The sequence below is a fragment of the Myotis nattereri genome, assembly GCF_964212035.1.
Source record: "Myotis nattereri genome assembly, chromosome: 2".
Classification (NCBI taxonomy): domain Eukaryota; kingdom Metazoa; phylum Chordata; class Mammalia; order Chiroptera; family Vespertilionidae; genus Myotis; species Myotis nattereri.
This window is the reverse complement of record NC_138076.1, coordinates 106,706,178-106,722,063: the sequence shown is the minus strand read 5'-3', so window position 1 is coordinate 106,722,063 and position 15,886 is coordinate 106,706,178. Positions and strand designations below refer to the sequence as shown.

The 15,886-nt window shown below is 40.3% G+C and overlaps 1 protein-coding gene across 4 annotated transcripts in view; it reads left to right on the top strand.

The window, feature by feature from the left end:
• Nucleotides 1-15,886, top strand: part of BCL2L13 (BCL2 like 13) — a 224,849-nt gene that overhangs the window by 172,830 nt on the left and 36,133 nt on the right. For 2 of the 4 annotated variants that reach the window (XM_081083521.1, XM_081083522.1), the window contains one exon: nucleotides 9,727-11,975. The exons of the other annotated variants lie outside the window; for them this stretch is intronic. In XM_081083521.1, coding sequence (XP_080939647.1) covers nucleotides 9,727-10,524 — 798 coding nt within the window. In that variant the 3' untranslated portion in view covers nucleotides 10,525-11,975. Of the gene's footprint in view, nucleotides 1-9,726; nucleotides 11,976-15,886 lie in introns of those variants that run through there. 4 annotated transcript variants of the gene reach the window in all.

The following is a 15,886-nucleotide window of genomic DNA, read 5'->3' as shown; positions in this document are numbered from 1 at the left end:
TTCCTCTACCTCTTTTTCCAATGTCCTAGAGTTTTCCAAGTACAGGTCTTGTACCTCCTTAGTTAACCAGTTAACTGCCACAGGTCCAAAATGGAAACCATCCCCACACGCCATGATATTTTGAATTTAATTTTAAAAATCAATTTGCAATGAATATTATAAAAATAAATATATTACTCACAATTCAGGTGTTCTTGAATATTTTCAGTTGAAAATTCCCATGGAAAATGGCTTTTTAAAGTGTCTATAGACACTTATGGCATACAAAGGGTTTACTCCTAGGTATCTTACTTTTTTTTTTTTGGTTGCAATGGTAAATGGGATTTTTTTAAAATTTCTCTTTCCATAAGTTCACTATTGGTGTATAAAAAAGCCATAGATTTCTGGTGTTAACATAAAATAATAGAACATTTTAATAAAAATTAATACTCTTTCTTGAACATTAACTTACCAGACACTGAATAACTGCACAAATTATTAAGCATAACACAAATAAAGCTATTTTTCTTGTTCTCCGAAAGCTAAATATTTCCTGTTGTATACACCAAACAAGTCGGTACAAGACTAATGACATGGCAGTTGGCTGCTAAAATATTCGCTGCTAGTATTAGTGTAGAAAAATGGCGCACCTGAGCATAAGGCTCATGAGAGAAATGAATGCAACATGATTATAGTAATTAGTGATTAGTGAATGTTGTAGTTCATTATTAATAATTATGTAAAGAATAGACCAAGCCCTAGCCGGTTTGGCTCAGTGGATAGAGCATCGGCCTGCAGACACAAGAATAGACCAAGTTGGCGGCATAAGTAAACACCGGAAATTGCTGCCTCGCACAACCACTTCAAAAATACATCTAAAAGACAAAATGGACATCATCCAGAACCACAGGAAGGCTGGCTGAGTGGAAATTCTACAACTAGAAGGAAAGAGAAAAGCACACTGAGACTCAGAGGAGGTACGGAAGTAAACTGCAGAGGTATGGAGGCGCACGTGGAAAGGGCTGGCAACTGAGGACATGGTTGTCTTTTTCAATCAGGAGGGAGTCTCAAGCTCTTGACTGCTCTGAACTCCAGTTCTGGGCGAGTCTCTGGGGACCCAGACTCATACGGGGAGAAACTGGACCGTCTGGCATGGGGCAAGACTCGAGGGCAGCTTTCTCTCAGAGGTACTTGCAGCAATTACCGCTGGACACTCAGACGCGGAGCCTCTTAGGGCAGGGCTAAGGATCAGCCATAGCTGTTTGTTCCGCCCTGTTGATTCCCTGAGACCCTGCCCCACCCAAGCTATGTGCAAAGGCTTCTGCATATGAATGGTCTGGTCCTTTGCAATCTAAAATTACCTAACAAACTACAGCTGGGTCAGAGAGACCCTGAACATCCAAAAGAAGGCCCAAGGCCCCACAGCAGCTTGCATTGTCCCACAGCTGGGCCTCATCTGAGGACCTCCAAACCCCAAACAAGGAAGAGGAATCTGCAGATCTCTCCATAGCTCCTGCTGGGTAGCCTCAGGCAGAGGCTAATTTAGCACCTCCTTAGAGATCCAAGAGCCAGTGTACCCAGTGGTCAGAGTGGGACCATCCAGATTACAACTTCTCAGATCCATAAGGGACACACTCAGGGGGCAGACTCAGTAAGCACCAAAGCCCCACTGAAGCAAGTCTTGCCCCAGAAGGGTTTCTTGCCCCAGAAGTTCTCCCACTGTAGACACAGCTGATTCTCACAGCCAATTGGCCTGGAAGTCAATTCCTCCCAGTGATACCAACAACAATCAAGTCTTAACTAAAAGACTCTACACAAAGCCCACAAAGGGGTGCACTAAGAGTGCCCACCTCAGGTAATTGGGGAGGCTGAGCCACTGGGCCCTATAGGACATCTAACACAGAAAGCCACTCTATCAACACAGGGAAGCAGCCAAAATGTGGAGACAAAGAAACAGGTCACAAATGACAGAAATGGAGGAAAGCAAACTACTGGATATAGAGTTCAAAACCACGGTTATAAGGTTTTTCAAGAATTTTCTAGAAACTGCCAATAAATTTAGTGAGACCCTCAAGGATATGAAAAAGGACCAACTAGAAATTAAGCATACACTGACTGAAATAAAGAATATTATACAGACTCCCATCAGCAGACTAGAGGATTGCAAGAATCAAGTCAAAGATTTGAAATATGAAGAAGCAAAAAACACACAACCAGAAAAGCAAAAAGAAAAAAGAATCCAAAAATATGAAGATAGTGTAAGGAGCCTCTGGGACAACTTCAAGTGTACCAACATCCGAATTATGGGGGTGCCAGAAGAAGAGAGAGAGCAAGATATTGAAAACCTATTTGAAGAAATAATGACAGAAAACTTCCCCTACCTGGTGAAAGAAATAGACTTACAAGTCCAGGAAGCACAGAGAACCCCAAACAAAAAGAATCTAAAAAGGAACACACCAAGACACATCATAATTAAAATGCCAAGAGCAAAAGACAAAGAGAGAATCTTAAAAGCAGGACAAGAAAAACAGTTAGTTACCCACAAGGGAGTACCCATACAACTGTCAACTGATTTCTCAATAGAAACTATGCAGGCCAGAAGGGAGTGGCAAGAAATATTCAAAGTGATGAATAGCAAGTACCTACAGCCAAGGTTACTCTACCCAGCAAAGCTATCATTCAGAATTGAAGGTCAGATAAAGAGCTTCACAGATAAGAAAAAGCTAAAGGAGTTCATCACCACCAAACCAGTATTATATGAAATGCTGAAAGGTATTCTTTAAGAAGAGGAAGAAGAAGAAAAAGGTAAAGATAAAAATTATGAACAACAAATACATATCTATCAACAAGTGAATCTAAAAATCAAGTGAATAAATAATCTGATGAACAGAATAAACTGTGAATATAATAGAATCAGGGGCATAGGAAGGGAGTGGACTGACAATTCTTGGGGGAAAAGGGGTGCGGGAAGAGACTGGACAAAAACGTACACCTATGGATGAGGATATTGGGGGGGGGGGTAAGGGCCGACGGTGGGGTGGGAACCAGGTGGAGTGGAGCTATGGGGGGGGGGGAGAGGAACAACTGTAATAATCTGAACAATAAAGATTTAATAATAATAAAAATAATAATTATGTATAACAGGATATTGTAAAAATTAAGTGATGAAATTTTTATTAAACCATTTCTTACATACTGTTATATATATATTGGGTAGGCCGCCAAAATATTCGTTGTGGGCCATGTGTTTGACATGCTTGCTTTAGGGTTTTCTATGTACAATATCATGTCATCTGCAAATAATGACAGTTTTACTCCTTCTTTTCCAATTTGGATACCTTTTATTTCTTCTTCTTGTCTTATCACTATGGCTAGCACTTCCAGTACTATGTCGAATAGTAGTGGTGAGAATGGGCATCCCTGTCTTGTTCCTGTTCTTAAGGGAAATAGTTTTGGCTTTTGCCCATTGCGTATGATGTTGGCTGTAGGTTTTTCATATAAGGCTTTTATTATGTTGAGGTATGAGCCCTCTATTCCCACTTTGCTGAGGGTTTTTATTAAGAAAGAGTGTTGGATTTTGTCAAATGCGTTTTCTGCATCAATTGATGTGACCATGTGATTTTTATCTCTCAATTTGTTTATATGATATATCACTGAAAGGTTCAGAATGAGTGGGGGTCGCACACCTATGACATGAAGCCATAATGTATCAAAAGAACTTTTATTCCAGACACCTGGGTGCAGGTGGGCTGAGTCCAAAAAGGAATCAGTGGAGACTGAAGGGAGAGGCAGATTTTTATTAATTTCTGCTGGCTGCAAGCTGTTTCTGCTGATCTAAGGGTCTGGTCCAGGGGTGGGCAAACTTTTTGACTCGAGGGCCACAATGGGTTCTTAAACTGGACCAGAGGGCTGGAACAAAAGCATGGATAGAGTGTTTGTGTGAACTAATATAAATTCAAAGTAAATATCATTACATAAAAGGGTATGGTCTTTTTTTTCAATAGTTTTATTCATTTCAAATGGGCCAGATCTGGCCCGCGGGCCGTAGTTTGCCCACGGCTGGTCTGGTCTGTCCTTGGTTCCTCCTATTGCCAGATGTCTAGTGGTTATCTAGGCTATGCAGAGCTCAAGGCTGCAAGCTTTCTGCAAGATATCCATTAAGCACAATAAGTTTCTTCTGCCCCATTTGTCTTTAACCCTTTCAATGATGTATATTGATTTGCGGATATTGTACCATCTTTGCATACTTGGAATAAATCCCACTTGGTCATGGTGTATGATCTTTCTAACGTAATACTGGATCCGATTTGCTAGAATTTTGTTGAGGATTTTAGCATCTGTGTTCATGAGGGATATTGGACTATAATTTTCTTTCTTTGTGTTGTCTTTATCTGATTTTGGGATTAGGTTAATGCTGGCTTCATAGAAAGAGCTTGGAAGTGTTTCTTCCTCTTCAATTTTTTGAAATAGTCTGAGGAGGATAGGTGTTAGTTCATCTTTGAATGTTTGGTAAAACTCCCCTGTGAAACTGTCTGCCCAGGGCTTTTGTTTGCAGGAAGTTTTTTTTATTACTGCTTCAATTTCCTCCATAGTTACCGGCCTATTCAAGATTTTTTTATTCTTCCTGATTGAGTTTTGGAAGATTGTATTTTTCTAGGAATATGTGCATTCCTTCTAGATTGTCCAGTTTGTTGGAATAGAGTTGTTGTTTTTTTTATAATCCTTTGTATTTCTGTGGGGTCTGTTATTTCGCCTCTTTCATTTCTGATTTTGTTAATTTGGGTCTTCTCTCTTTGCTTCTTGGTGAGCCTCGCTAGAGGTTCATTAATCCTGTTTTGTTTTGTTTTTTTTGTTTTTTCAAAGAACCAGCTCTTGGTCTCATTGATCTTTTGTATTGTTTGTTTTTATTTTTATCTCTATGTCATTTATTTCTGCTCTGATCTTTATTATCTCCTTCCTTCTGCTCACTCTGGGCTTTTCTTGTTGCACTCTTTCTAATTCTTTAAGTTGTAGTGTTAGATAAGTTACTAGAGGCCCGGTACACAAATTCATGCACGGGTGGGTTCCCTCAGGGTGGCCTGTGGAGATCAGACCCTAGCTTGCACCCCCAGGCTTGCAGCCCCAATTCATGCACCCAGCTTCGCAGCCCCACATCCCCACCTGGCATCTTGCTATTCCCTGACACTGCCCCTCACCTGCTCCACCATTCCTCCTGCAGGGTGATACATTGGGGCCAGGCCCACCCCAGTGCCTGTTCAAGAGGCGGCAGCCCCGGCCCCTGCTGCCGTCGTTGGTTACTGTCTGCGGGGCAATTGGTCTGGGCTGGACCCCCCGCAGCTGCTGCTGGTCGCTGTCTGCAGGGCGATCAGTAGGGCAATTGGGTGCCTGCTCACTCTTGTTGGGGCCTATCAGGCAACAGCGCCTCCACTGCTGCTGGCTGTCAGTGTCACCATGTTCCGCGCCACCCCCTAGTGGTGAACGCACATCATAGTGAGCAGTCAAACTTCCGGTTGGACTCCCTGTGGAACAATTTGCATATTAGGCTTTTATTATGTAGGATTACCAGTGTTTCTTGTTTTTTTTTAATTGTTTTATTGCTTAAAGTATTACAAAGGTATTACATATGTGTCCTTTTTTTTTCCCCGCCCTTGACAATCCCCTAGCCTCCCCTACCCCCCAGTGTCTTATGTCCATTGGTTATGTATATATGCATGCATACAAGTCCTTCAGTTGATCTCTTACCCCCCTCCCTCCTGCCCCCCAACCCTCCCTGGCCTTCCCGCTGCAGTTTGACAATCTGTTTGAGGCAGCTCTGCCTCTGTATCTATTATTGTTCAAAAGTTTATAATGGTCTCTATTATCCATGAATGAGTGAGATCATGTGTTATTTTTCCTTCATTGACTGTCTTATTTCACTTAGCATAATGCTCTCCAGTTCCATCCATGCCGTTGTGTTTCTTGTTTTTTGAGGTAGACCAGTAATGCTATGAACTTCCCTCTCAGGACTACTTTCATTGTGTCCCATAGATTTTGGATTGTTGTGTTTTCATTGTCATTTGTTTCCAGGATGGTTTTATTTCTTCTTTGATCTCTTTGGTAACCCACTCATTGTTTAAAAGCATACTATTAAGCTTCCAAGTGTTTGAATTTTTTTCATTGTTATTGTAGTTGATTTCTAATATGCCATTGTGGTCTGAAAAGATGCTTGATATGATTTCAATCTTCTTGAATTTGGATGCTTTGCCTGTGACCCAATATGTGGCCTACCTTTGAAAATGTCCCATATGCACTTGAGAAGAATGTGTATTTCATGGCTTTGGGTTGAAATGTTCTGAAGATGTCAATTAAGTCCTTCTGATCTGGCAAGTCAGTTAGGATTGCTATTTCTTTGTTGATTTTTTTGTCTAGAGGATTTATCCAGTGATATCAGTGGGATATTAAAGTCCCCTATTATGATTGTACTGTTGTCCGTCTCTCCCTTGATATCTTCCAGAAGTTTGTTTTTGTTTTTTTAATGTATTTGGGTGCTCCTGCATTGGGTACATATATGGTTACCAAAGTTATATCCTGTTGTATTGATCCCTTTAGAATTGTGAACTGGCCTTCCTTATTCTTGTTATGGCCTTCACTTTGAGGTCTATTTTGTCAGATATAAGTATTGCTACCCCACCTTTTTTTTTTTTTCCTTTCCATGAAAGATAATTTCCATCCCTTAACTTTAAGTCTGTGTGATTCCCTTGTTTTGAGGTGGGTCTCTTGTAGACAGCATAGATATGGGTCATGTTTTCTTATCCCATTCAGCCACTCTGTGTCTTTTGATTGGAGCATTTAGTCCATTTACATTTAAGGTTATTATTGATAGGTACTTGTTTGTTGCCATTATTATTTTTTGTGCCTGTGTTCCTTCTTCTCTTTCTGTTTCTTCTTTATACACCAGTCCCTTTAGCATTTCTTGCATTGCTGGCTTGATAGTGATATACTCCTTTAGCCTTTTTTTCTTTGTGTCTGTGAAGCTCCTGATTTCCCCTTCAATTTTGAATGATAGCCTTATTGGATAGAGTATTCTTGGATTCAGTCCCTTGCTTTGCATCACTTTTTATACTGCCCTCCATTCCTTTCTGGCCTGATGTGTTTCTGTTGAGAAATCCTTTGATAATCTAATGGGAGGTCCCTTGTAGGTAACTCTCTGTCTCTCTCTCTTGCAGCCTTTAAGATTACCTCTTTGTCATTAATGTTTGCCATTGTAATTACGACATGTCTTGGTGTGGGTCTTTTGGGTTCATCTTATTTGTGACTCTCTGTGCTTGTGTGACGTTTTTCTTCCCAAAATCAGGTAAGTTTTCTGACATTATTTCTTTAAATAGGTTTTCTAATCCTTCCTGCTCTTCTTGTCATTCTGGCATCCCTAATATATATATGTTGCTTCATTTCATGTTGTCCCAAAGCTCCCTTAGGCTCTCCTCATGCTTTCTAATTTTTTTTCCAATTGCTGTTCAGATTGTGTGTGTTTTCTGACCTGTCTTCTAATTTGCTAATTCGGTCCTCCACTTCTTCTAGTCTACTGTTGAAACATTCCATAGTGGGGTTTTTTTTAATATATTGTATTGATTTTTTACAGAGAGGAAGGGAGAGGAATAGTTAGAAACATCGATGAGAGAGAAACATTGATCAGCTGCCTCCTGCACACTCCCTATCGGGTATGTGCCCACAAGCAGGGTATAGGCCCTTGACTGGGATTGAACCTGGGACCCTTGAGTCTGCAGGCCAACGCTCTATTCACTGAGCCAAACCAGCTAGGGCTCCATAGTGTTTTTTATTGTAGCTATATCACTCTTTATTTCCTCTTGATGATTCTTACATAAGTTGTTTTTCTTATCCAGACGATTTAGAAACGTATGACCCTTACTCTGAATTCTTTTTCTGACATGTTGCATGCCTCTGTTTCCTTTAGTACCTTTCCTGGTGACCTTTCCTTCTTTTCTTAACTTTGGGGTTTTTTACTTTGTCTCCCCATTTTTGCTCTTACGAAAGGATCTAGACCCAGTGGTTCTCAACCTTCCTAATGTTGCGACCCTTTAATACAGTTCCTCATGTTGTGGTGACCCCCAACGTCATTGTTACAAATTGAACATATTTAAAGCATAGTGATTAATCACAAAAACAATATGTAATTATATATGTGTTTTCCGATGGTCTTAGGCGACCTCTGTGAAAGGGTCATTCGACCCCAAAAGGGGTCGACCCACAGGTTGAGAACCGCTGATCTAGACCTTGAGTCACGTGGGGCCTGTGGCTGCTGTGGCCGGCTTGGTGGCAGGTTGTGTGGTCGAGGGTCCTGGTTTGAAGTGGTGGGCCCAGCAGTGGCTCCCAGAGTTGCGGCGCCCAGGTTTTCAGGACTTCTTAAGGACATTGAAGCAGGGATTGAGGTAGAATGTGGGGCAGTTATAATGTTGACATTATGATCATGAGATTTGCTTAGTTGTATATCTGTTTTTCTCTTTTTTTGTGTGGTGGTTAGAGGGACTACTGATTTATATTAGACCCTTAGTAAACACTGAAAGTTTTCGGTCTTGATTGAAGAATAAATTTAGTCTACATCAGCCATAATCACAGAATGAAATAGGAATTACATATCCTATTTAAATTCTCTGTAGCATTTATGAGTGCCACCCAAACTTTTTATAAAATTTCCTGTTGATCTCTTGATATTACACTCAATTGGTTTCTCTTCCTGTGTTTTTCATTATTTCTTAATCTCTGGGTTCCCCTGGCACTCTGTGCATACACCTATCTGAAAATGTATATCATATTGAAATTCGTTATTCATATGCCAGTTTTGTATCTAGACAGTGAATTTTTTAAGAACAAAAATTGGGTCTCATTCTTCTTATAACTCTAGTGCCTAACACTGCAAGAGAGTCCTGTTAAACTAAACTGTTAAATGTGGAAAAGAAAAGTGATACTATTTGCTTTTGTGTAGACTCTTGTTAAAAGAGGAAAGCAAGAATCCCACATTTCTGGTGTCCCTCCATTCTGCTGCTGTCAAAGTAATTGTAAAGTGGAACTTTATTGTTTTGTAGCTCAAAGACTTAGCTCACTAACCATTTCCTATTGAATAAACTTCATATTTCTTAGCTCTCTGTCAAATTCCTCCTGGTGCATCTTAACTGAACTTTCTATTCTTCTTTATGTATACTTTATGCTAATTAAACTTAGCTACTTCCTATTCCCCCTTTTCATATTTATATGCTTTTGCTGGTATTGTATCTTCTTTGTGGCTTCCACCCAATCTTGAGATGTTCATATAGATGCTGCTTCCTTCATGAAGCTTTCAGTCATCTCCCTGCCCTCTCCAGCCTCTACCAAAAAAATCATTTCCCCATCTGAACTCTTAATTAGACTTTGACTGTAGTATAGCATTATTTTTGTACCCTGTGAAGTCATAAGTTCCTTGAGAGCAAAGTTCTTGCCTTTGTTTTCTCTGCTGTCTTGCATTAATTGAATTGAGTATAAATTAACTTTTTAAAATTTGTTAGCCTTAAAGAAACTATTCAGAGGACTATCTTGTTAAAAATTCTTCCTCTGCATTGATCTACAAGTAAATGCACTTAATCAAGAGAGTGTATAGGTTTAAATAATGTATTTATTCCTGCAACCTCAGTTTAGGAAATAACTTTTGTTCCAGATTTACATTTACTTAAAATATATTTACCATTCTTTGTATTGACTCTCCTTCTCCTTTTCTAGGGCACTGTCTTTAATCTTGAGTCCGAGGAGGAGGAATACCCTGAAGTTGTTGCAGAAGATAGCAATGATATTTATATTCTGCCCAGTGACAACTCTGGACAAGTCAGTCCTCCAGAGTCTCCAATTGTGACTACTTCTTGGCAGTCAGAGAGCTTACCTATTTCCCTGTCAGTCAGCCAGAGTTGGCATACAGAAAGCCTACCAGTGTCCCTGGGTCCCGAGTCCTGGCACCAGATCACAATGGATCCCGAAGTAAAAAGCTTAGATAGCAATGGGGCTGGAGAGAAGAGTGAGAACAATTCCTCTAATTCTGACATTGTGCATGTTGAGAAAGAAGAAATACCTGAGGGTGCGGAAGAGGCTGCTGTGGCATCTGTAGTCTTGTCAACCAGGGAAGTGCAAGAGGCATTCCCTAAAGCCCCAGCTCCCTTGCTTCCACATATCACTGCCACTTCCTTGCTGGGCATGAGAGAATCTGACACAGAAATGACTGCAGTTGAGAAAGTCAGCCCAGCTACATCATTGTTTGTAGAACTTGATGAAGAAGAGATGAAAACAGCTATAATTGAACCTATTGAACGAGAGGAGATGATCCCTATACTGGAACCCACAAAAACACTGTTGAGTGAAGAGATGACTATAAGGAAAAAGAGTCTTATGGAAGGGTCCTACCCTGCTGGAGAAGAGAAGTCTATGGCATTGTCTGAGGGCAAGTCTATACTGTTGTTTGGAGGGGCTGCTGCTTTTGCCATCCTGGCAGTGGCAATTGGAGTAGCATTGGCTCTGAGAAAGAAATAGCATTTTTTAGAAAAGAAATAAGACAAAAGGATATTAGGTTTTAGTTGTATTGACTGAATTTGAACTGCCAGCAGCTGATTGGACATTTGTGGAACACTCTTGGATAATTGAAGATTTCTGGCTTGAGGTAGAGGGTGTTCATATTTGTCTGACTGTAAGTTCCAAAAGCCTTGGCTCATGGTAGATTCTGAAGAATCTTAAGAGAAGCTTAAGAGTAAAGTATTCCCTCTGGTACAGGTTTCTCAATCTCTGCATTAATTATATCTTGAAAATTCTTTGTTGTAGGAAGTTGTCCTGCGCATTGTGTTTAGCAACATCCCTGGCCTGTACCCACTAAATACCAGTAGCACCCCTCCCCCAGTTGTTACAACCAAAAATATCTCCTGACATTGCCAAATGTTCCTGGGAGTAAAATTATTCCCCTTTACAGGCCACAACTTTAGAGGGAGAGGGTTAATTTAGGAGCATCTGTGATACAAGTTCCCAGGCAAGAGGGCTTAGCTGTGTGCTCCTCAGCTACTGACTCGGTCCTGCCCTTGAAATTTCATCTTTTCTGGTGAACATACTGTGTTTGCAGTCATTCCTTTTTGTCTTTTCTTTTCTTCCCCACCTTTTTAGTCATATAGTGTGAGGGTATTCTCCTCTTATGTCACAGCTGCTTCTCAGGTACCCCACTCCTCCTCTTCACCCCCAGGTTTCTCCTAAGATCGATGGAGCGTGCTTGCTCTCTAACTATCAAGTCTCTGATGCTTCTTATAGCTTCACCTTGTAAAGATACTGCCTTTAGTAGTCTTTAAAAAGGAGGGGGGGGGGCTCCCTACCTATAAGTTCTATGACAACTAACTGACAAGAGAGAGATCTGTCTCATTTAGAAGCAGGAAAATGGCTTAAATGACCTCTGGAGCTCTTTCGGCTCCTTTGTGTATGGCCACCCTACTGAATTTATGGCTACTTGCCAGCAGCATCTCCCTTGCGGGATGGTCACTGTCATAACCTGGGCTTGTGCGTTTTTCCCTATACTATCTGGCCTCAGTGTTACTGGTCGACCATCTAGCTCCTTTGCAGTCCTTTACTGCGTTTTTATACTCAGCTTACAGACCAACTGAATTATAACTCTTATGAAATACAGAAAGTCTCCTAAATATCATTGAAATAAAAAGTATGAAAAGAGAAGCTTGACTTTCTTGGTTACCCTCCAGTTCTAGTTTGGCTTTCAGGCTTCTTCACTGAAATCTTCACAGTCCAATGCCAGTGTGACAAACCAGAATGATCCTATTAGTATGTAATAGTTGAGAATCAGCATAATTTTCTTTCATCTGGCTGATCCCACCTCTAGCAGGATGGGAAGTGTCATTTTATGCCTGAGGATCACAGTGTCACTATGCAGGACATACTTGCTTGATACAGGTCATTTCAGATTTATCTTAGTAAATGTAACAAATTATTTTTTAGATCCTAAAATTTGTAGTAAAATTACTTTACCTTATCACGATCACCAAAATGTGAAGTTTTAAATGTGCTTTCTTTTTGAAATATATTTTAAAAAATTAAATCTTCTCCCTAAAGCAATACTATTTAAAAGTTGATCAAGAAAAGTTTTGAAGTGTGTTTGTGTGCCACTTCAGCTTTATCATGGGGTGTATCTTTATGTTCTGAGTTTTAGTGTCCCATTTAGGGGGTGATGTTTTTGAGGGTTTTGATGCACCTTGATTAAAATAGCTAGGGGTGAGGGGGAAAAATGGGATTAGTGTAGTAAAGAATTATTTCCTTCTTGGGCTCTGACGGTTGCAGTGGATTACTCTATGTGCTAATTGCTACATTTGTGTTTGCATAGGGTAAGAGCAAACTGGTGTGTTATCTTGATTCCCCACCCCCCTTCCTATATAATAAAAGAATATTATGGAAATTGACCGAACGACTGAACGACCAGAATGCCCACGGCCCCTCGCCCCGGCCAGCCCCACCCCAATTGGCCCCCACCCCAGCTGGACCACCTCCCATGGCCCCCATGGGGGTGGGCCAGCTGGACCCCACCAGTGCACAAATTTGTGCACCAGGCCTCTAGTTCATAATAAAATATTTTCCTTCCAGTGTTCACACTTTTAAACTCTGTATCCTCAAACCCATTGGCTAAACACATTTAAGCACTAATATAAGCCAGGTTCATTTCTGAGCTGCTAGAGAGATATGTGGCTTAGGATATTTGGGTCTGTGTTCTCCATTAAAGAAAAGAATAAGACATGTAATACGATGCTACCATTACTGCTTTATTTTCCCGTTTCTTGAACATTAACCCAAAGTTATTTGGCCAATTGCATTTTGCTGTGTAATGGTAAATAGCTATTCTTTTCCATTGGCTTTCTCTAGATTGAATTGTTGAAAATTCCCCGAGTTAATAATAGGATGGTCAGTGTCCATGCTTTTTCTTCATTTCCTTATCCTTTGCCTCTGGCAGTGGAAGGGAACACACTAATAAGGACTGCTTCTTACAGCAGCTCCTGTTTTTGCTGTTACATTTCAAAGGAAATCATTTGTTACCCACCCTTTTTTTATAGGGGCTTGTAGTAGGAGGCTATTTCTTTCTGTCCCGACTTGTAGAGCATCTAAATCTAAGGAAAAGGGACAATTCACAATAAATCCAACTCAAATGCAGAATTAAGAATATCACCCTGTTTATCATTCTTTGAACTATTGAGAAAAGTTTTTGCTAGTAAGTCGTCTAGAACTCTTCTTAACTGTTCTATTAAATATAATGATTTCTGATCACTTGGCAAAAAGCTAGTGAATGTTTCTTGAGAAAAATACTAGAATTAAAGGATGCTTATCTTCTCCGTAATAAAATGATCATTCTGAGCCCAAAGAAATCCATTTCTACCGTGTGCCTTAGGGGGACTCTCATGATCATCCTTGCCCTCTAGAAAGAAAGCTTTCTAGATGAAGAAAAACAACCGTTGACCATCTGGTCCACCCATTCACCACCCAAAGTCATCCTTGATACCTCCTCTGCCTGTGTCCCATCTCTTGTATTAAATGCAGCTACTACTGCCCCGGTTTGTACTGGGGGAATAAACAGCAAACACAGAGACATGGTGTTTTGAACCACAGCTACCATTAATTTCCTCAGCCTCTGTGCTGATTCTCTCTAGTAATATAAAAGTGATGCCTGCTCTCTTGCTTTGTTTCTAAAAGTATGGCATGTGGACAAATGTCATACCCATAGAATTTTTAAATTATTTTGAGATGTTTTATAGAAATAAAAATGTATTACAGTTAAGAAATATTTTCCTGCCGAAACCAGTTTGGCTCAGTGGATAGAGCATCGGCCTGCGGACTGAAGGGTCCCAGGTTCGATTCCGGTCGAGGGCATGTACCTGGGTTGCGGGCACATCCCCGGTGGGAGGTGTGCAGGAGGCAGCTGATCGATGTTTCTCTCTCATCGATGTTTCTAACTCTCTATCTCCCTTCTTCTCTGTAAAAAATCAATAAAATATATTTTTTAAAAAAAGATATTTTCCCTTTTCTCTTAATTTTTTATGTCTTTTTACACAAATTTATCTTTCAAAAAATTTGAGGTGATATTTATATCAGGAGGGCTGGTCCTCCTGATGAAATATCACTGTCTGCTCACTTTATAGAAACAGCTTCTAGCCTCTGAACCAATACCCTCACAAGCATTAGTTCATTTAAAATCTTAGCAACACACTTGATGCCCAAAAGTTGCCTCTTTCGTGGAGGACCAAGATGTGCCATTAGTGGTAATCTCCTATTATAACTGAGAGGGTTCAACCGTGACATGGGTTTGAACTCAGGGTGCATATTTTTCCATATTAGAATATCCTTTTTCTAAAAAGAAGTGTTGGTAATTATAATTTCAGCAAATATTAGTTGAGCATTTACTAACTTTTCTAATGTTCTAGCATATGAGAGGCAATGATTGGAATTTTTCTGACTCCAAGTCTAGTGCTTTTTCCAGTTTTTACCATTTTTTTGTGGCCCTGCAAAACAGTATTGGCAGGCTCTCTTCTCTGCACATGGCTGTGCCAATTGTCTGCTGCACAAGAGCAGCCTATGATCACCATATTGTGTGCCCTAATTAGTAAATATCGAGCATGTTGTCCCAGACAAACGAGATGTCCAGGATTATTCCCAATTTCTAATTATACCGAGTGTTTTGCCTCTAAATGTTGAATGAGATGCCTTATAAAGAATTAGCAGTTATCATTAGCTTTCTTATTTATTTTTTTAATATATATTTTATTGATTTTTTACAGAGAGGAAGGGAGAGGGATAGAGAGTTAGAAACATCGATGAGAGAGAAACATCGATCAGCTGCCTCCTGCACACCCACCACTGGGGATGTGCCCACAACCAAGGTACATGCCCTTGACCGGAATCGAACCTGGGACCTTTCAGTCCACAGGCCGATGCTCTATCCACTGGGCCAAACCGGTTACGGCAGCTTTCTTACTTAATGTGTTAGATAAACATTTCTTGTAAACAAGGGTAAGGCAATTTGACACAGGAATCATCACTGAATGATTTGAAGGTAGCACCAAGACTCTTTCTCTTCCCTTTTTCCTAGTTTGTTCCTTTTTGTTCTGTTTCCCCTGCCTGTGCTATGGGTGATGGAGGGAAGTGGGGGCAAACTCTAGGCATTGCTAGACTTTTCAACACTCATTCAAGAGGGTTAAGCAGACACAGCTAGAGGCCTGTCTTGCTCAGAAGCTGGCAGTAGGTGACTCCCAGTGCAAACCTTCCATTCATTCCACAGTACACTGGGGAATGTAAAGTTAATCATAGCCTTGCCTATAGAATACCGATTTAAATTCAGTCACTATTTAGTTACTTCAACTATAGCCCTCCATGAAGAGTTAGAAACTGTCGTTACTATAATATTAATATATCCTGTCTTTTTTCTTTACACAAAACTAACCTCTACCTAGCTTGTCACCAGGGTCCTCCACCTGTGAACTATGTTTACAGTACAAGAGCCCTAGCCAAGAAGCTTATGCTCAGGTTGGAATTGTTCTCAGGTATATTTGCAAGGCCTTTAATCAGTTAGCTGCTGGCTCAAGGTGATTCTTGCCCTATTCTCACCTCTCCTGAGGGGACATTTTATAGTGGTATTGCCCACATGGGTGTGTTCTTTGCACCCATTAGAAGAAACTGGTTTACTAATGTACTATTTACTAGTAGAACAACATTTTGATATTTTAAGATTAGCTTGTTGCCTCCTTTCCCAGGAAAAAAGGAAGCTCAAGTACAATCTTTTCTTTTAAAGAGCCTGGAATAACTTGGTTATTCCTGATGATTCTAGTATTATAATATAGATGGGCCCTTACAGAAAAGAATTTATTTTTTT